The sequence below is a fragment of the Athene noctua genome, chromosome 10 (genome assembly GCF_965140245.1).
Source record: "Athene noctua chromosome 10, bAthNoc1.hap1.1, whole genome shotgun sequence".
NCBI lineage: Eukaryota > Metazoa > Chordata > Aves > Strigiformes > Strigidae > Athene > Athene noctua.
This window is the reverse complement of record NC_134046.1, coordinates 13,691,754-13,711,526: the sequence shown is the minus strand read 5'-3', so window position 1 is coordinate 13,711,526 and position 19,773 is coordinate 13,691,754. Positions and strand designations below refer to the sequence as shown.

The following is a 19,773-nucleotide window of genomic DNA, read 5'->3' as shown; positions in this document are numbered from 1 at the left end:
TGAAAGGAGAGGCTATGGTAGTTTTGCCTGCAGGACTTTTCCTGACAGTAGATCAGCATTGTCTGTCCAGAGTCGCTGATGGCGGACCTCAATTTAAAGGGCTGGATGTTGCTGCAGTCCACCCTGGCACTGACTGTGCTTACGGGAAGAAGCAAGAGGAGAATTAAGTGGTGATAGGAGACAAACTCCATTTCTGCTTGGAAATTGCAGCTCTTTCACCTTTAAGACAGGATTTACTGTCAGGATGGTGAAGCAGGGATTGTGTTGATGGGTTGGATTAGCAAGGTCAGGTGTAGGAACAGAGGGGTTGGGTCAAAAGAGACCAGGTTGACTTGGGCCTCCTCACAGTCTCTGTCATGGAGACCCCATCCCATCCTCAGAGCACTGGAAATTATTTTTCATTTCCCTATAGGAAGATCCAGAGTGCTCCTTGAATGCAGGTGTGTGCTGGAGGCACATCTCAGCCTGTTCCTGCAGCAGGATCCGAGCGGGGATAACGGTGCCTGCACCAGCTCTGTGCCATTTCAAAATAGAGCGAGTGATGGGGTTAATTTTATGGGCTTTTCCGTCCCACCTTGTCATTCCTTAATGCCATAGTAGCCTCAAACAACACAGCTGAGACTCCTCTGCGTTTCCCACAGCTGTTGTCTTCTCCTGTGCTGATACTGCCTGGGGCAAGCAACTCACAAACGTGTCTCCCCAGGTGATGAAGACCTACCACATGTATCATGCTGAGAGCATCAGTGCCGAGAGCAAGCTGAAGGAGGCGGAGAAGCAGGAGGAAAAGCAGTTCAATAAATCAGGGGACATCAGTGTGAACCTGCTGCGGCACGAGGACAGGCCTCAGCGGCGGAGCTCTGTCAAGAAGATTGAGAAGATGAAGGAGAAGGTGGGTGAGAGGGAAGGAGGGGGCAGCTAGGCTGGGATTGGGGCTCCCTTCAGGCAGGAGGGTTTGGTTCTGACCCTACCTGTTTACATGCAGCCATTCCTGTGTCCTTGGGAAGGGGTTAGGGGGGTTGGTGTCTGGTGTGTGTGTTTTGCTGAAGGGCAGTCTGAGGAGACCATAGTGAGTCTCTTTACTTCTTCCTGGCTGTGGAGAGGTGAGAAAACCACCTGGTAGCAAGGATTTGACCCAATGTCGGGCTGACACTGCTTGGCACAAAATGAGGATGGGGGCCACTGGGCAGCGCAGCCTTGGAGGGGGTGGTGGACCCACATGGGAGCCATGTGGCCTCCTGCAACACCTTCCAGACTGATTAAATCTGGAGAAAAAGGCTGAGAAGGGTGGCTGGGGCAGCCTCAGAGGCTGACAGCTCCAAGAGCACATGGCAGAGATGCTGTTGGCTGGACCATGCCCTGGCTAGGACCCAAGGGCTCTGACTGCACCAGTGTGTGTGCCTTGGCACAGCCATGCTTTCTGATCCAGACACAAGACCCTGCTATGGGGGGCTGTGGTTTGTTCATGACTTATTTTTAAAAAAGTGCTTTTAACAATGAACAACAGCTGTCCAGGGTTCCTTCAGTCAGAGACTTGTCAGGCAACAAAAAGGGTAGGATGTATAAAATAAGAGCGTTTCTTCCTCTGCAGACTGTCTGGGAGTTAAAGTGCAGCATTTAGTTGGCTTTGCTAGTCAAAACACATAACTCCATTCTGGCTTCAGCAAATCCTCCCCAGATCCCAGGATGTCCAAAACTGTAATTTTTCTGTTAATTTCAGAGAAAAAGCAATAGCTTCCCCAGCTGGGAAGTGTTTGCTTGCGTATTGACCCACCACTGGGACACTGTCTAGCAACATGCTTCTTTGAAGGGTTAATCTTTTGTGCTAAACCTTTAGACTAGTGATCTGTCTGAGCAAATGCCCCAGATCTGAGCACATCTGCTTTCCTACAAAGTTTTGAATTCTGGGTGCTGTTCTGAATTTTGTAGCTTGGGCCTCTGGGCCAGATTCCACTTTGATACAGCTGCATAAATCTGGAGCGAGTCCAAATGTATGTCAGTGTTTCTGGGAGGAAGATTTGGCCCTCTAATTTTGATTGATGCCAAAACCTCCACGAAAGCACGGATGAAGGAAGAGCAGCTGTGCTCGGGAAACACTGGGTACATCTGAGCAGAATGCACTCGTTGTGCTCTGGCTGTCGGCACCAGGGGTGTCCAGATGCAATCTCCTCCATCCTGGCAAGGGTGCCTGTTTTCATACCTGATAGCAAATTTTATTAATTAACACATCCCACCCTGGCTGCAGGGTGCTCTGTGGCCCTGCTGCAAGAGAAGCTGTGAAAGTACCATCCCATTTGTGCTTTGACACTCCATTATTCTTTTTCAGAGACAAGCCAAATATTCTGAAAACAAGTTGAAGTGTACAAAAGCCAGGAACGACTACCTTCTGAACCTGGCAGCCACCAACGCGGCTGTCAGTAAATACTACATCCACGATGTCTCTGACCTCATCGATGTAAGTGCTTCCTCCCCCTGCATGCATCCGGCCCCTTTTCTACTGATAAGCGCACAGCTAAATCTTAAACATGGTTTGCACAATGCAAAATTACTTACTGCTAGAGTTGCTTCAATGACCACATAAATAACTGATCTATAATTACCAAGTTAGTCTTCTGGCTTCATTGTTACCTAAATGTTTAATTTCAAAATGTGCTGGAGTGTTTATTAACCCACTAATGTATACTTATTCTTCTAAGCATTAATTAAAGTCTGTTGCAAAACCCCTGATGATTTCAAGATTTTGAGGTATGAAAAATTGTTCTAAGCATTTCCTTTTTGTTCTCTTTATTATTTAAGATGTATTTAGCCATATTAAAAAACTAACGATGTGATCATGGAGACATTTGAACATCAAGATATGATAACACCTTGATTTGTTTGTGAGGTTTCTGCTTTTGTTGTATATATTCTCTCTCTCTCTCTCATTTATTTTTAAAGCAAGAATGACTTATTTTCCTGGAGTTTAGGGGACTTTGATTTCCTGGAGAGTTGCTGAGTTCTGGCTGTTTATATTATTCCTCCCAACTTTATTTCCTTGCTGACACTTCCACTGGAGTCAGCAGATGGGTTTTCTTCTGCACTCCAGGAATCCCTTCAGGGGACTTTAACTAGAGCAGCTTCAACTCTGTGTAGCTAAATTCCCCTAATTATATATTCTGTTCACCAAACAAAACAAAGTATCAGATGTGTGAGTTGCACACAGTGTCCCAGTTTTAAATCCCCAAAGGAAGAGCAGTTCATTTGAACAGACTTTTGCACAAATCCAATGTATTTTACAAGAGCATGGCAAGAAGTGTTTCAGCATACTCCAGAGGAAGGGGGGGATCCCATTCACTTTGTCCCACTAGTTCTGGGAGTAGTTAAAGACAAGACAGCCATTGGAGCCAGCAGTGCCAGCCTGTCTGTAGGTGTGTAAGCCGCATGCAGGAAATGAAGAAAACAGGTATTTTTAGATGCAGTTTTAAAGTTAGTGTTTTAATCTTAGTACATTTAACATTGCCTTTCCCTCTCAGGAGTGATGGCACTGTTTGCTGGCACTGGGTCAGTACTGTGGCAGCCCACAGGACATGGGTCCTCTGCCCCATGGGGTGTTCTGTGGGCTGCAGCAGCGGGGCTCTGAGCAGAGAAGGGGAATTTTGCCTTTGGTTGAGTGCTGGCAGAGGCCGTGGTGCAGCAGCGTGAGGGCGATGCAGGGCCCCGGGCTTCTGTGTGGGGGAGCAGGTCTGCAGGGAGAGTGAGCCCAAAGGGGCTTCATGGTAGGAGCAGAGTTTTGGTTTCACTCAGAACCTGGCTGGCCATGCTCTAATGGGATCCTGACAGTGTCTCTATATTGCAGTGATGCAGATTTTCCTGGCTCTTCCCCCCTGCATCACCAAGGGGGATGATTAATGATGTACCAGGCTGTCTTTCAGGGCCATAGGAGGGGTGATGGGGGCTCTCACACACCCTTCCTATCAAACACAAATTGCCATGTGCAGATTTTGATTTGTACGCAAATCTGAACCGTCAGGACACTGGAACAGCTAATTTAGCAGCGTTTCCCCCAAATCCCAGATGGCTCAGTGTCATCTATTAGGCACAGCCTTGACATTTCTTGTGCCCTCGGCGTCACCGCAGAGTAGTGACTTTTATAACAAAGCCATTCTGCTAATCTCCTGCTCTGGCGAGAAAGAAGGTCCCAGCTGGTCCGGGAGAGGGTGGAGAGTCCTCCCAGGGCTGGCGTTTTAATGAGAAATGTAAAACTCGATCAGAGGTGCTGTGAAGTGGCACAGAACGCGTCTATCCCTCCCTCTGTCTCCAGTGGCCTTTTTGTTTTGTTCTTTAGAAAGGAAGGGAAGAATATAGAGACAGATCAAATTACCCTTGGACTTAAAGTACACTGTTGTGCCTCCCTCCAAAGACACATGTGTTCATATTAAAACGCCCGGGCTCGTCTCTCATTTCTGTCATTAACTATGTGACCAAGTTAATCTCTTTGGCCACATATGTGAAGTGGAGATAAAGCTGCTTATCCATCCCTCTGGAGTTCTGTGTGAAATGGCTGCAAAATATTTTGAAGTGGTCACATGAAAGATATCGCTAGATTTAGCAGAGTAAAACGTAGCAGTCGGTGTCGATACATACTGATCCACTGAAACTTGTGCAGCCTCCTGTAAATCCTTTTGAAACAGCAGTTTGCTTCCCTGTGGATTAGTGTGTTTGCCATATCTGGGACAAACAAGCAAGTAAAGGAGGAGAATTCTGAGGCATTTAATATGGCACATTACTGCCAGATTGTTCAGCCCCTAGAAAACTTAGCTGATGGCATTGTCATTTTTCACATGGTCAAGTGATGCTGAGTCAAGTTAGGGAACAGAAGCAGCAGTCAAAATTGTTACGCCAAAAATCTTCAGTTGGCTTTGCTTACCTCACAGTAAACCTCTAGGGTTTTCAGCAATGTCAAGAGAGTAGAGGCCAGAAAATATAATTACATATGAATGCATAATATATCTTTAAAGAAAGAGTGAAGAAAAAATGAGGGGGGGAAAGGGAAGGGAGCAGAGCAAATATGGAGAACTGTTTCTTTCCAGCTAGCGCTGGGTGCTGTGGAGGGCTAGGAGTTAGGCTGCTGTTACCTGGTAAGTGAAGTGATGGATGTAGAGGAACTGGGACGCTTTGTTTTTGCTCTGGGATTTGCCACTTGCCCAGGTGAGGCACGCAGTGTGCGCTGTGCTGACAGCCCCGGCGGTGGGACTGCCTGCGCTGGGCGGTTGGGCACCGTGGCTGCGTTCCATGTGCTGTGTTCAGCCCCCCTAATAAGAAGGAGACTCTAGAGTGCTGAAGCCACAGACCACTTTATTAGGATCTATTTTCAGGCATCTCCTGCAGCTCGTGTCGTCGTTGTTTCCATCAGTGGCTAATTGCCTGGGCACGTCTGTGCCTGCGGAGCCAGCACCAGCAGCAGCTCCGCTTTGTGCAGCACTTTCCCTGTGTGATTGCACGGGGACGTTCCCCTGGCCTGGGCAGCTCTGCATGATGCCACTGGCTTTAATGAAGAGATGCTGATTTATACAAGCAGAGGGTCTCTTCTGGGGAGGTTCACTCTGTTGTTTGAAGCCATTTTTTCAGCACATAGAGTCTTTCAGTTCCACAAAGGCACAGAGGTTCCTCCCACACTGTCCTTTGAGTGGGCTTTCTGCCACATACCAGGCTTCTGCCAGTCCTAAGAACCAGGTATGTTTTATTATGGAAACCCCATGCAAAGCATCGTATATCACCACACTGTCATGCGGAGCCGCATCTGTAACTCAGAGCTCACACTCTTCCAGGGAGGAGTGCCTGTACGGCAGCTTCCACGCTGTGCGGCTGCAGCTAGGAGATCTGGCTTCGGGGTATTTTAAATAAAGTCAACAGTGCAGCAATAAAAAGAATAAACAGCTTCCATCAGGAGGAATTAGGCTGTCTCGGGAGTCTCAGGGCTCTTTACTGTACAGCTGCTGTATCCCTGGTACCTGATTTCCCACAGAGACAGCAGTTTGGGAATGCCACTGGCAGTCTGCGTCACCTGGTCAGCTCTGCCAGGGAGGGACCTCTGGGAAACAGCAAATACGTGTTTTTAGGAGGTGCTGTCACTGCCTTTGCAGAGAGCTGTGAGATGAGGAACTAGAGGTGCCACACAGACCCCTGAGTGCGAGTGCTTTGCGGTGGGAGGCTGCAGTGGATGCCAGTGAACGTCCCTGATGTACGCTGGGTACGCACGCAGGGGATGGGGGGCTTGCTGCTGTGCCCTGGGTCGGCGAGAAACAAAAACCTCAGCTGCCATGGTTGTGGAGTTCACCCTTGAGCTTTAATGGTGGGTGCAACAAAACGTGTCTGAGCTTGCAGAGAGCCCAAGGAATAATCCTGGTGTGTGAATTGTCCAGGCAAGGCAGAGATTGTCAGTGGTAGTGGGCAATAAACCCAGAGATGTCCATATGCCATTGAAAGTTTCATGTGTTTTAAGAGCATAAATGGAGGAAAAAGGATTAGATTTGTATGATCTTTTTCAACACAGAGCTTCTGTGGATGAAGAGAGGAGGGGAAAGAGGTGCATTTGCTTGATCTCCTTTCAGGAATTTGACATAATTTTTTCATATATCAGTACCCTGGTTTAGTAAACTTATTACTCTTCTATATGCAGGTTATTACTAATAGCTACCTGTTTGTAAGCAGGAACTGTAAATCATCAGACTCTAATAATGAAGCTGTTCTTAGAGTACTATATTAAACTGAAAGAATCCAACCAATACATATTTCTTAAATTTTGCTGGTCCTGGCTTTAATAATATGGTAAAACTAAATTTTTTTGCCAAAATTTGCACATAGTAAACAATTTATTCCTCATGTGGATATCACATACATTAGAACTGGCTTGCTAAATTAATTAAGCACATGTGCTGATTGTTTTATGATTTAGAAGTGTCATGCAGTCTGTAGGATTTACCGCCTGAAGACTGTGATCAGTCTTTGTCTGATAGACCTTGTTAGCTTGGTACAAAATGGCAACAGTACTTTCCTTCAGAGAAAAGAATTTCTTGACACTTTGGGTTGCTTTTCTCAGTAGCTTGAAAGAATAGCCTGAAGGTCTTATTGTCCATTAAAAGATTAATTTACCAATGCATTCATCTCAAAACCAAAACACCACCACCAACCCCCTGACCCTCAAAAACCCAAACCACCAAACAACTGAAAAACACATTTTAAAACCCTAAGAAAATGCACATGGGAGAGGGAGTTGCTATAGAGAGAATAAAGAGCAAAATAAAATGTAGGTTAAAAATCCTCCAGGAAGAAACCTACTCCGGGGACCACAGAGTTAATTAACTATAGCTAAATTCAAAAAGGACTACATAATATTTGACTCTGTAATACTCATAGTTAAGGAAACTTTGATTAGAAATAATCAAATGTCATGCTTCAGGGCGTGAGTTGATTACTGCAAGGGTCAGGGAGGATCCTGTCCTTCCCCTGCCGTATCCACACATCATTCCCTGTTTGGCTAAAAATAAATCAGTTGTTCAGGAGTTTTTATGTCTTTGTTGCTGCCTAAGGCAAAACACTGAACTTGATGGACCAAGACTGTTCCGTTGGAAAAGATTGATGGTAGCTGTTGAGCACTGCAGGCCAGGCCAGGGCGTGCACGGGAGACCCTTCATTCAGTTTAGGAAAGACTTTAAAAACATGTATGTGTCCGAGAGTGTAGGAGAAAGCCAGCTTGGTAGTCGACATAACATCCACCTGGTGCTACAGCGTGGGCTTCCAAATTCCTGCCTCAGAGTCCCCCATTTAACATGTTGTGACAGTTTGCATACTCTGTAACAACAGGCATGGTTTTACTGTAAATCAGAAATACGGGAACTTGTGGGTTGATTGCGTGCTGCCAGATGTGCGGGTCACACCCGGTCTCGCAGTGCCAGTGGTTGGAGCTGCAGCTGGGCCCCCCTCAGAGTGCTCGATGTTCCCTGGAGGAGATGCCAGTGTTGGCATTTTGGGGACAGAGGAAGGATTTTGCCAGGCAGTGCTGGGCTGCAGTGCACCCCTGCGTGGTGAGGGGACCTGCGTTCAGGTCGGTTTCAGGCTCCTTCTGCACCCTCTGCGTTTGGCAGAGGAGCTGCTCCTTAGGGTTGGGTAGGCCTCAAAACGCTGAAGCTTAAAAGGTGGGATCAGTCTGGGAAATAGTGACTTTATATTTAAAATAGTGCACTTTCTAGGCTGCACCCACTTTCCAGTGGTGAACAGTTCAGCGACCCTCAGCCCCCCCTGGGCACAATGTGGTGAGTGCCTCCATTGCTGCACCTCAGCGTCCCCGGTAGCCAGCTCCCACCCAGCATCAAACTTGCTGGGGAATATTAGGGGTAGTATTCATCAAAGGGAAACAGCCCTCACATTTATTTGCTTCTTCCCAACTTTTCTGAGCAATTATTTGTGGTTGCTGATGCATCTCAGCCCTTTCTGCCTTCTCTTAGTGTGGTTTAATTTCCTTTGCTGCCTGGATCCATCTTACAGCATGCAGAGTCTGTTTGTTGTGGTGGAGTGCTGCTTTTCTATGAGCATTTATCATACCTTGGCTGGAATACCTCTTGTAGCAACACTGCTTTGCTTTGAGGGAAGTGCAGTGTCTGCAGGCTGCAGAGGTGTGACCATTTTGTTTTCTGCATATTTAATACTTAGCAAATAAATGTTCTTCATAAAACCAAATGAGAACAGAAGCAGTTTGTATTCTCTTTGAACATTTCTCCTAAGATCTGAAGATACTTACAGGTGTGAGTTAGGCTCTCACACAGTACCCAGCATTGTCACGCAAACATCATCCTGGTTATTTCATGCCTTGCAACAGACACATCAAATATCTTTTAACTATTTAACCAGTGAGGAAATGAGACAGATGCATCAGTAGCTGGGAAAGCATTCCATTTCTCTCTGGAACCCAGTACTGTTGCAGCCTCGGCCATGTTAAAACCCTCAGCATTTCTGCAGAGCTTCATTGTTTGTACTAAACCCCGTCAGGTTCCTCCGAACCCACCAGTCGCTGTCCTCGCTGCCGTCACCTCACTTGTCGAGGTGGTGTCTAATTCTTGGGGTTTGGGGTGACTGGCCTGGTGCATCAGGGGATCTGCCATCGACCTGCCTGTGAACATGTGAGGAGGGAGAATGGAGCAGCAGGGCTGTGCTGGGATGTCTGCCTGTCCTGCGGGGGTGGGGCAGTGCTCTGCCAGCGTGGAAGAACGACTGAAGGTCACTGCTGAAGTGCCGAGTGGTTCAGGCTCCTGTATTTTCCACCTGCTGGATGTTGCTTTGTTAAAGTGTGGCCTGTTTTCCTGTGCTGGGGCAGGCTGGTGCCTTGGTTGTGATCGTGGCACAGCTTACTGACCATTTAGACCATCCCAGTCCTGATTTTCCCAAGAGATCACCCTCGGCACGCAGCATGACCAAGTCCTGGGGAAGAGCTGGCTCTTCCTTGGCCAACTGATTGTGGCTGCCCAAGGGAAGACATTGAGATGCTTATGCTGGGACAGAGACTTTCTTCCCGCCTTTGGGAGAACCTTTTATAGAACCACAGAATTGTCTAGATTGGAAAAGACCTTTAAGATCATCCAGTCCAACCATCAACCCAGCATTGACAGTTCCCAACTGCACCATATCTCTTAAACACCTCCAGGGATGGGGACTCCACCACCTCCCTGGGCAGCCCATTCCAACGCCCAACAAGCCCTTCTGGAAAGAAATGCTTCCTAAGATCCAGTCTAAACCTTCCCTGGGGCAACTTGAGGCCATTCCCTCTTGTCCTATTGCTTATTACTTGGTTAAAGAGACTCGTCCCCAGTTCTCTGCACCCTCCTTTCAGGTAGCTGTAGAGGGTGATGAGGTCTCCCCTCAGCCTCCTCTTCTCCAGACTAAACACCCCCAGTTCCCTCAGCCGCTCCCCATCAGACCTGTGCTCCAGACCCTGCACCAGCTTCATTGCACTCTGTTTCCACTCCTGTGTCTGAAATGGGGTTACTGGCACTGGTGTTACTAGCTAGTGCTGGTCTTCTGCAGCCCCTGGCCCCTCCTCTGGTGCATCTGTGTGATGGGAGACAAACACACACACACGCACACACACATTTGACTGCTTCCACAGTGTTTTGGCCAGAACCGGCTTGCTTGAGCTCCAGGGTGTCAGTTTGTTTCTCAAGTTGAACACTGTAATATTTCCACCCCTTGCAGGGGTGTTACCAGACTTAATGAATTAATATATGGGGAGCTTTGAGGTCTCCAGATGAAAGGCACTGCAGAAGGGCTAAGGATCATTATTTGTGGTTCTAATTTATTTTCCATCAAAGGGATGAGGGGGGTGAGAAAATGCCATTTGTTCTGGAGCTGGGAACAGGAGTTTGAAGTCTTTCTTTTCTTTCTTTTTCTTCTCCCCTCCCTTTTGTGTGTTTCTCTGGGAATTTCGTGGAAGTCCCTGCTCTGTCTTTTCCTCTCTGGGCACCAGCGTGTGAAGCAGCCGGCACGGTGCTAATCACCAGAGACTTCAAGGGCCGGAGCATGTCAGGAAAACGCCTGCCCTGGTTTTCAGTAGCAACTGATTTCTGGGCACTGCAAATAACTGCCAGCTTCAACATGAGTTTGGCATCAAAGTAAAGGGAAGATTTCACACAGAATTTTTTCTCAAAACAGTCTGGCAATACCCTGAGCCCTGTCTCCTTGGATTCTGTGGCATTCAGTGGTTTTCCTTTGTAATAGCTCAGTTTTGTATTTTTTGGGAATTCCCACCCTTGAACAGTGGCAGATATTTCTCCTGGTATTATTTTTTTGTAGTCAATTAGCAGTAATTTCCAAGGGGGTGGGAGAATGATAGTGAGGGGCGGGAGGTGCACTGGGAAATGTGTGCAATCCTGGTTTTGGGGCGCAGAACCGCAGTCAGCTGGCCGTGGTGGCAGCAAAGCAGGTCTTCCTCCAGCGTCGGCGTGGGGGTCTCGGCCCTGAACCCCCCTCAGTGATGGGTTGTGGCAGCCCCCTTGGCCGTGGCTTGCTGATGGTTGAGGGGACCAGGTCCACGCTCGTGGTGTGAGCACAGAGCTTGCCTCTCGTTACCTGTGGCTGTGAGCTGCCCAGGCACTGCTGCTCCCCCGGCCGGGGCTGCTCGGGGTGCTGCCGGGCACGGCTGTGGGGAGCAGGGCAGCTGTGGTGCTGCATCACCTTGGCTCCTCTGTTTCTGTGAGCAGCCTCAGAGCGGTCATGCTAAAATTGTCTCGTGGGAGAGACTTGCAGTGCTAGAATGAGGCTTTGCCCCAAGCGGCAAATAGAAATTCACCCTGATTCCTTGATTTTTGTGTTGTTTGCTGATTTATGAAGGCAGAGCTATACCAGTCCTTAACTGCTCATGTTTTCAACTAATAAGATTAGAAGCTAAATAGAAGCAGGATAAATGGTGGATTATGACTATTCAATAGTTCCTTCAAAAATCCTCATTATTGTACGTGTGGTTTAACTGCTTTAAAAGACAAGATGGGGATAGGCAGACTGTGTTCATGTATCTGTGAGCAGGAATCGGCCTGTTATGGTTTTACTGCTGCTTTTAGCACAGACTAAACCAAATACGACTCTGCGTGTGACTTGATCTGAGCTGAGGTCTGTCTTTTCAGATCGACAGAAAGCATGTGATGACTTCTTTGGTTGGAGCTACTTGTGGCACCAGCTGGGTTTTCATATTTCACTTCGAGTTTATCAGTACTGAAAAAGAATCACTTTTTGTGCCTTTCTGCACTGGTTCAGTAATGCCTGTGGGTGCAGTAGGGCTGGAGAAGGTGCCTCTGAAATGTCAGCTCCCAGCAGGGAGTTCTGCCGCTGCGGAAAAGTTGGTCTCATTTGGGGTCATTGAGATTACACTAGAAATCTTTCTTATCTTTTCCACAGCTTTTTGTGCTGTGCTGGTCCTCTTGGCGGTGGTTTTGGTGGGGCTATGCTGGGGCTGAAGCCAGCTCACCACATGCCTGCCCGTGCTGTGCCGGGGTGGTTTTGGTCACAGCTCAGACAGTGAGGACTTCCTACCTCTCATGTCCCAGAGACAGTTGTGCTTCAGTTTTGGACTGCAGCATGGCTCAGGCTGATGCATTGCGCTCCTCCTGCTTCCAGCATCCTCCCTCTTGCCTTTCTTCACAGAACAGTATCTGTTGACCTCCAAATTTTGGGCTCTCCTTTAGTGGCTGTCCTTGCCCCTCAGTGCTGGGGCTGCCCACTCGCAGCAGAGCCAGCCGGTCGGTGCAGAGCCCTGTTTGCATGGTGCCAGGGCTCCTGTCAGGGACTGGGAGGAGAGTTGCTAAGAGTTGCTTTTTGCTCAGCTGTGATTAAGTGTTCATAGCAGCAAATCCCTGTGCTGTAGCTATACTTAACATGCCAAACTCAATTATATTGAGAAGAGACTTTAAAAACAGGCTTTTGTCTAATGTACAGTATTTTGGCACCAATTAGCTCTGAGTTTTATCATTTTCCCCAAGGTGAACATGAGAACGATCAGTTATGCATGAGAAGCTGCTCTGTCGTGAGAGAGGAAGGCAGCTTCCTAGTGAGGATAAAAGGTTTTGCACATACCACAGGACACATTTTTCAGTGCCACCTTGCTTGAACATCCGTCTGCATTTGGTAACTTTGGGAAATGGTTTCTTTGTGTAAAAGTGCTTGCAGGGCAGTTCACAGGGTGAGAAGGAAAGCTCTGGGGACAAGCAGTTGCATGGGCCTTCTGGCCATTTCTTTCCTGGGGACCTCTGCCAAGCACAGGTTTTGCCATCAGTGGGGCCCCTGTGGTCACACTAGCCCTGGAGCTGAGCAGGTAGCCAGGGAAAACTGTGATTTTGGATTATTTTTTTTCCTCTGTCCTGTCTGAGAAGATCCTGTTCCCTTCCCGATAAAATGAAGGGTATTAACTCCTGGTGTCATGTTGAGGGTCCAGCACAGGGTCACTGTACTGTCTGGCTGTTTGTTCCCTGGTACCTCTTCTCCTGTAGTCCTCTTTCCTTCTTGCCTTTTCAAACGGTATTGCAGTGTGCTGTTAAATGTACCTCAGTACGACAGGGCTGGTGTTCCTCTGGGACATGCAGTGTTCTTTTGGGCATTTTATCATACACATGACCCTCCAGAACAAGGGGTGGGAGTGTTTGTTTGACCAGACTCTTCCTCGGTGTTTCTCAGTGCTGTGATCTGGGATTCCACGCCAGCCTTGCTCGGACCTTCAGGACATATCTGTCTGCTGAGTACAACCTGGAAACCTCCCGCCACGAGGGCCTGGACATCATCGAGAATGCTGTGGACAACCTGGATGCACGAAGTGACAAGCACACCATCATGGACATGTGCAACCAGGTCTTCTGCCCTCCACTGAAGTTCGAGTTCCAGCCTCACATGGGGGACGAGGTAGTGTACTCACCCGAGGGGCTGCAGAGGTGCCTCGAAGCCTGGCCTGCGCTGGCTTCCTCCTCTTAACCACCACCATTAAATTATTTCTGACTTATCCCTCTGTGCTGTCCTCATATGCTGCTATTCATGTTTCCTTTCTTAATGAGAAGCTTGGCTCATTAGGGCTCCTCCTTTCGGCCTGCCTCTTGCTCCATATCTCTCCCAATTAGGGAGCCTGTGGTGTGATTCTCAGCTGAATTGCCCAACAGATTTGTAAAGTGGAGCTTTGATTTACCTGCTATAATTGGAAGACTTCAGAGTGCAGTTTCAAATGCTGGGTAGAAAATGCTTTGTGCTGGCCCAGGTCCAGAGCACTGTTGGTTAGAAACTGGGCAATACAGCCTTCCTGGAGGCTGCGAGGAGCTTGTGGGTGCTGGAGAGAATAATTTAGGTATTTAAATGTGTATGTCTGGTCAGTGCACAACCCACTGAATGCTCTGTCCTCTCTGTCTCAGGTGTGTCAGGTCAGTGCCCAGCAGCCTGTGCAGACCGAGTTGCTGATGCGGTACCACCAGCTGCAGTCACGACTCGCCACCCTCAAGATAGAGAATGAAGAGGTAAGAAGTCACTCTGGGTCTTGTGTTTGGCCTTGTAGGCAACATTGCTCAGCCTTTTGCTCATCATGCAGTGGGTTTCCTGGTGTGCTCAGGTGTGGAGCCCTTCCAGCAGCAGTGCTGAGAGCTCTCACAGACTGCAGCTAGCGCAGGAGCAGGTCCAGTGCTTCGGAGCCAGCTGGTGGCTGGTTGTTTAGGCTCAAGATGTGTCACTTTTCCAGTCTGCTTCAAAACCACGCTGTCTTCTGTTTCTGATAGGTGCGAAAAACTCTGGATGCCACAATGCAGACATTGCAGGACATGCTGACGGTGGAAGATTTTGATGTTTCAGATGCCTTCCAGCATAGTCGCTCCACTGAGTCAGTCAAATCAGCTGCATCAGAGACCTACATGAGTAAAATAAACATCGCCAAGAGGAGAGCCAACCAGCAGGAAACTGAAATGTTCTATTTTACAGTGAGTCTCATCTTGGGCGATACAGGACACAAAGCATTAATTGCTAGGGCTGAGTCCCATTTTAAGCGCTCATTAGTGAAGGGCAAGAACCAATTCAGCCTCTAAGTATTTGTTTTCTCTTTGATTTGGGGTGGGAATGCATTTCTCAGTGGCAAGGCAGTGCATAGGGACTGCCAATGGATTGCCATTGTCTGACTTTGGAGGAACAGCTGGAGCAACCAGTTGTGACCAAAACCAAACACGGCTCAGAAGAGTGGCTCAGAGCAAGGCAGCCAGACTCCAGCCAACCCTGCAGTGTGTTGCCATTCAGGGGCTGTTCTGGAGGCCTTTACAGGACTGAGCCACCAGTCAAGCCTTCCTATTCTGGCTTGCACAGCTAAAATCTGCCCTTGGCCCATGGATGAACTAGACGGTGACTTGCAGCTACGGAGGGCATTGGAGGAGGCTGTGACAGTCTGGTGTTGCTGTGCCTCACTGTCATCTGTGTGCTGGGCAGAGGCGGCTGTGCTGTGTCTCCCTGCAACCTTGGTTTGGTACCTCACTTCCAAGCAGATCTAAGGTTCTCTGTTATAGCACTTGAAACTTAAGTAATGAGCCATCAGTGCAGCAGAAGTAGCCCTCGTTGAAGCATGTTTAGTAGGCTAAAAATAGCATCTTGTGAGATTTACAGATGTGTAGAAAAGCTTCAACTTTCTCTTAACCATAGTATTATTCCAATTCAGGGGGAAAAACGTTGCAGTTTTTGTTTTGAGTTGTGCTTGGTTTTTTTTAAAGTGCTTCTTGCAAGAATTTGATCTTTCCCATCCTCTGTCTTTTGTTTTCCCTCTCTATCTCCCTCACTCCTCTTATCTGTAAGACTGCTTGCTCTTGAGTGCTGCCGGGCGTCAGAGGGTCTCATGATGAAATGAGAAGTTGTGCTGCGCAGCTAGTGTTGCCCAGTGCATAAAGCATCCGCTGGTCCCTGACCTGGGACAGTCTCATGCACTGGGAGTTCTCGCTCTGCATTGCTTGTTTGCACAAAGGCAACGTGCCTGTCAGCAGAGGGGAAGCCTCTTTGGTTTTCCAGGCCGTTCCCAGCAGCCTGACAAAAGAAGGCTTGCTTTGAACTCTTTTCTTTGGACTTCCTTGCATTCCCAGGCAGGAGGTGCAGCACCAAGGAGACCGGGCTAATAAGATCATCAGGACTGTGGCTGGAGCAGTGATTAGACTGTGCTCAGCCCTGCGGCGCGTCTGACGTCTGGTTTGTTAGAGCCTGTCAGCTGCTCCGAGTCCCCTCCAGCAGCCCCCAGGCAAAAGCCTACATCAATAATGGACTATTTTTGCTAAGAGTCTTAACCCATCTTGTTTGTTTTATTTTTAATTCCAGAAATTTAAAGAGTATTTGAATGGCAGTAACCTTATCACGAAGCTCCAGGCTAAACATGACTTGCTGAAGCAGACTCTTGGAGAAGGTGAGTCGTGGGGTTAGGTCCAGGGAGGAACCTCCCAGCACAAGAGACGACTTTAAACCAGGTGTCATCTTTCAATCTTACCCCTTGTCTGCGTTTTCCTGAGTGACTGATGGCTTCTGTGGTTTGCTGTTACTACTAAGTTTAACCAGTGACATGCAAAATCGTTATTTCCCTGGAATATTACTCTTTTCCCACCTTTCTTTGGATGTGCACATGGAGAAATTTGCTTGAATCCTATACTGTGTGCCGAAGCACTGTGTTACTTCTCCACCAGCAAAGAGATTCCCACCCACTCCAACCCTCTGCCTTTTTCCTTCCTCTCCCCCTTCTTCCGTTCTTAGTGCAGCCCTGAACACATGTATTTTCTTGCCCTTGACACTGTGCTTCTGTGTTACAGGTTTGCCAGCAGCCTTGGTGATGTAATAGGCCCCTTGCCCCCCAGCCATAGTTTTCTGGCTTGCTCTAAACCAGAACTGCAAAATCATCCTTGTTTTTAAAACTAACTTTTCCATAGCAGGCTTTTATTACTCCAGATAATTCTACAAGTTCAGTTTAGAGCACATGCACAAAACAGGCTTCATACAACAGGGGCAGTAACTTCTGGGAGGGAGTCAGGAGTGAGTGGCTCCAGGTGGGATCCGCCACTGCTGGCGTAGTGCTGTGCAGCCATGTCCCCAGGAGAAGATGTTTGCTCCCTTAAAGGCTTTTTAAAAATGGCATTATTTCCAGGGTAATGAAGATGGAGATGAGTTAATGTCCTGATTTTCCAACAGGAGAGAATATATTTAAATTAAAATACACAAATGGTCCATGGTCATGTTTCAACAATAAAAAAATTGGACTCCTCATCTCAGAGTAAAAAAAAAAATTAAAAATACAGCTTTTTGTTGGCTATTTTGCCAAACATATTTTTTCTACCAAATTTATTTAGCCTTAAAATCCACCTTCTAGTTAGATCCTGTGGTGTGTTCTATTTGGTGAACACTGAGCCGAGTCAAGGCACAAAATGTTAGCACAAGGAAGGTTGCAAGGGTAGGCACATGGGGCTCCATTAACATATTTCTTTTCCCAGGAGTTTCAGTACTCCCCGTAGCCTTAACCCCTTTTTACCCTGCCCAGCAGGGCAGTGGCAGCCCTGAAGCACCCTTGCCAGGGCAGCCCTGTTCTAGTGCAGCATGCTGGGGGTTGTGCAAGGCTGGGTGGGTTTCTTCGTGCTGCCAGCTCTGAATTCAGGCTCTGACAGGCGGGGGAATGGAGCATGCACTTCGCAGAAATTGGGCCCATCTGAGCTCTTCCCTAAGATCACAGATCTTAATACAGAAGAGAGCTCTGTTTGTTGGATATAGTCGTAAGACTCTTAAGGATTGGTGCAAGAAGTGATGAATCTGTTGAAGGTTAATTTTATTGCCACCCCGGTCTGTCACACGAGAGCCGTACTGGTACCATATTTAGGAGGAAGAATGCAGGGTCAGGCTTTTTAATTCTCTAGAGTTGTGCAAAAGCAGCCGTGGAAGATTTTCACATGAAAACTTTCTGAATTTCTCCCAGGCCATGGGATCATCCTGCTATGTAGGCGTTCAGCAAATATTGAGCCCAGAAATGCCAAATGCTGCGTTTCAGCATGAGCTGATTCTCATTAGGAAGAAGTCTGGATTTGTGAAACACTTGTGTGGAATTCTTTTATTTTTCAGTGAGGAATTGGCTGCAAGCTTGCTTTCCGCAGGTGCCAAGGGAGAGCAGGAAGGAGGCATGTGCAGCCAAATGCTTCCTTTCATGTGCCTTAGAAAAAGGAAGAATAAATCAGTTTTCCTGGCCTTGGGAGAAAGGCACAAATAGCATGTGAAATTAGTTTAGTTTTTTTCAGTGGATTGACAAATACTTTAAAAAATAAGATCTTATCAGTGGTGATATGCTGCCGTTTATATGAAATCCAAGCGCTAAAAATACATGAAGGGAAGGAGAATATTGACAGCCAGACTAGAGTCTGCCTGACCGTGATTAGATGGGTTGTTATCTCGCAGGACTGACTGCCCCTTTCCTCCATGGGTTTGGCTGAGCCCCAGCTGGGGTAAAGGAGCCCTTATTGCAGAGGACCTGCAGCACATGTGGGCTTTGGGTTGCAAAGAAACCTTTAATATCAGTGGGGATTGAAGATGCTTTCCCTCTCTTGTGGCTGAGTCCTGGACTTACAATGTCTTTTAGTGGTTGGGGGCTTGTATAGCAACCAGCTGGGCATCTCCCCACCCTGCAGGGCCCTCGGGCATGTTCAGCTGCTTTTTACCAGAAGCCGTTAACTCGGGGCATACAGAACCAGCAGCAAGTGTGTGAGTGCGCAGATGTGTTTTAACAGTCCTTTGGTGGTGACTAACACGGAGAGATGATGGAAGCTTGTATTTCTTCCTAGGTGAAAGAGCTGAATGCGGAACAACCAGGTGAGCTGTTTCTTCCACGTCCTCTGCTCCTGGGAAGGGCTCGCTCTGGCAGGCGGGTGGCAGTGGGAAGGGTGCTTTGCTCTGCTACTGATATGGCTTGGCAGGGTTTGGATTGAACTATCTTCCAGCTGCCCTGTGCTGGCAGGCTGGAGGGCTCCCCACATCACTGCCCTGCTTCTCGGCTGCATTGCCTGAAGTGGATTAATTAGGGTGATAACGAACAGGCCCTTGGTTTTGCTGCAGTGTAATTTCTAGCTGGCTGGCTGTGAAGTGCCTGGAAGTGCTGTGTCAGCACAGTGCAGTGCCTTGTAACACAGCTGAGGTTGGGTTGTGTTCAGGTAGTGCAACATGAGGGTGCCCACCTGCTCCCTACCATGCCTGTTCATTTGGGGACTTTGATATGTCCCCGAAAGTCTCTCCCAGCTCTGGCTTCTCTGCCGAGGCATGCAGAGCGTGCCTGCACTCACAGACTTTCATTGCTCTGCAGCCAGAGATGGTGCTGGGGGTGAATGTGACAAGGAGGAGGCTTTGATCTGTGTCCAGTCCACAGAGCATCTCCACAGAGCGCCAGTGGCTTGCTTGGAGTGTGCTGGTTTTCTGACAGTAAGACGTGGGCCGGCAAAGCCTCTGAACATCTCCCCAGAACATGTACAACCTCCCTGTCACCTTTTAGAACCCTGTTTTGGTGTTTAATAAAATGAAAAATACCAGCAAAAAAAACCCCCAACTCATTCCATGTTAGAAATGCTGAAGCAGATGGCAAAGCTTGGACTGCCTTTCCCGGTGGGAAGGGGCTGCCTCAGCGGGGGTGGCAGGGAGCCTCGCTCTCCGCCGTGGAGGGGACTCTGTTGCCGGCACCAGCCCCAGCAGCGTCAGCACTGACACCCATGGGGGCTGCAGGGCAGGGCACCCACACAGCCAGGTAAAATCATCTGGAGTACGTTGTTTGTCAGGAGTGGGTGCCCGTGGGGTGCTGGTGTTGCAGGCCAAAACAAAGGAATGAGTAACAGCCTCCTCCACAAGGGATGATGGCACAACTCCCCGCTGCTTCTGTTTGCTTTTGTTTCAGCAGTTGCTTTTACTTCACAAAGGAAAACAAACAAGAGACAATCTCCTCCTTGTGTGAGGCAGCGCAGAGAGTGTAGGCAGAGCAACCTTCCCACCAGATACAGCCAGTGACCAGGGCATCCCCGGGGAGGAGATTGCACGGCAGCAAACAGCACTGGGTCTGCAGCTGACAGTCAGGCGGGCGCTTGAATGGGCAGCAGCCTTTTCTGCTCCTCAGTTATCAGCTGAAGGAGAGTTTAGAAGCCATAGGAGTGTAGAGTCAAACTGCTTATTTAAAAGCATCTGATTAAGCAACCAGCAGACCACAACTGTCACCTCTGCATTGTAGCTCTGTGTAAATTTTGCATATCCATTTGAATC

The 19,773-nt window shown here is 48.2% G+C and overlaps 1 protein-coding gene across 5 annotated transcripts in view; it reads left to right on the top strand.

The window, feature by feature from the left end:
* SRGAP3 (SLIT-ROBO Rho GTPase activating protein 3) overlaps positions 1–19,773 on the top strand; it is a 122,801-nt gene that overhangs the window by 82,062 nt on the left and 20,966 nt on the right. For all 5 annotated transcript variants that reach the window (XM_074913925.1, XM_074913924.1, XM_074913923.1 and 2 more), the window contains exons 5-11: positions 704–889; positions 2,324–2,452; positions 13,189–13,410; positions 13,908–14,009; positions 14,265–14,462; positions 15,829–15,913; positions 18,318–18,345. In XM_074913925.1, the coding sequence (XP_074770026.1) occupies positions 704–889; positions 2,324–2,452; positions 13,189–13,410; positions 13,908–14,009; positions 14,265–14,462; positions 15,829–15,913; positions 18,318–18,345 (950 nt within the window). The remainder of the gene's footprint in view (positions 1–703; positions 890–2,323; positions 2,453–13,188; positions 13,411–13,907; positions 14,010–14,264; positions 14,463–15,828; positions 15,914–18,317; positions 18,346–19,773) is intronic.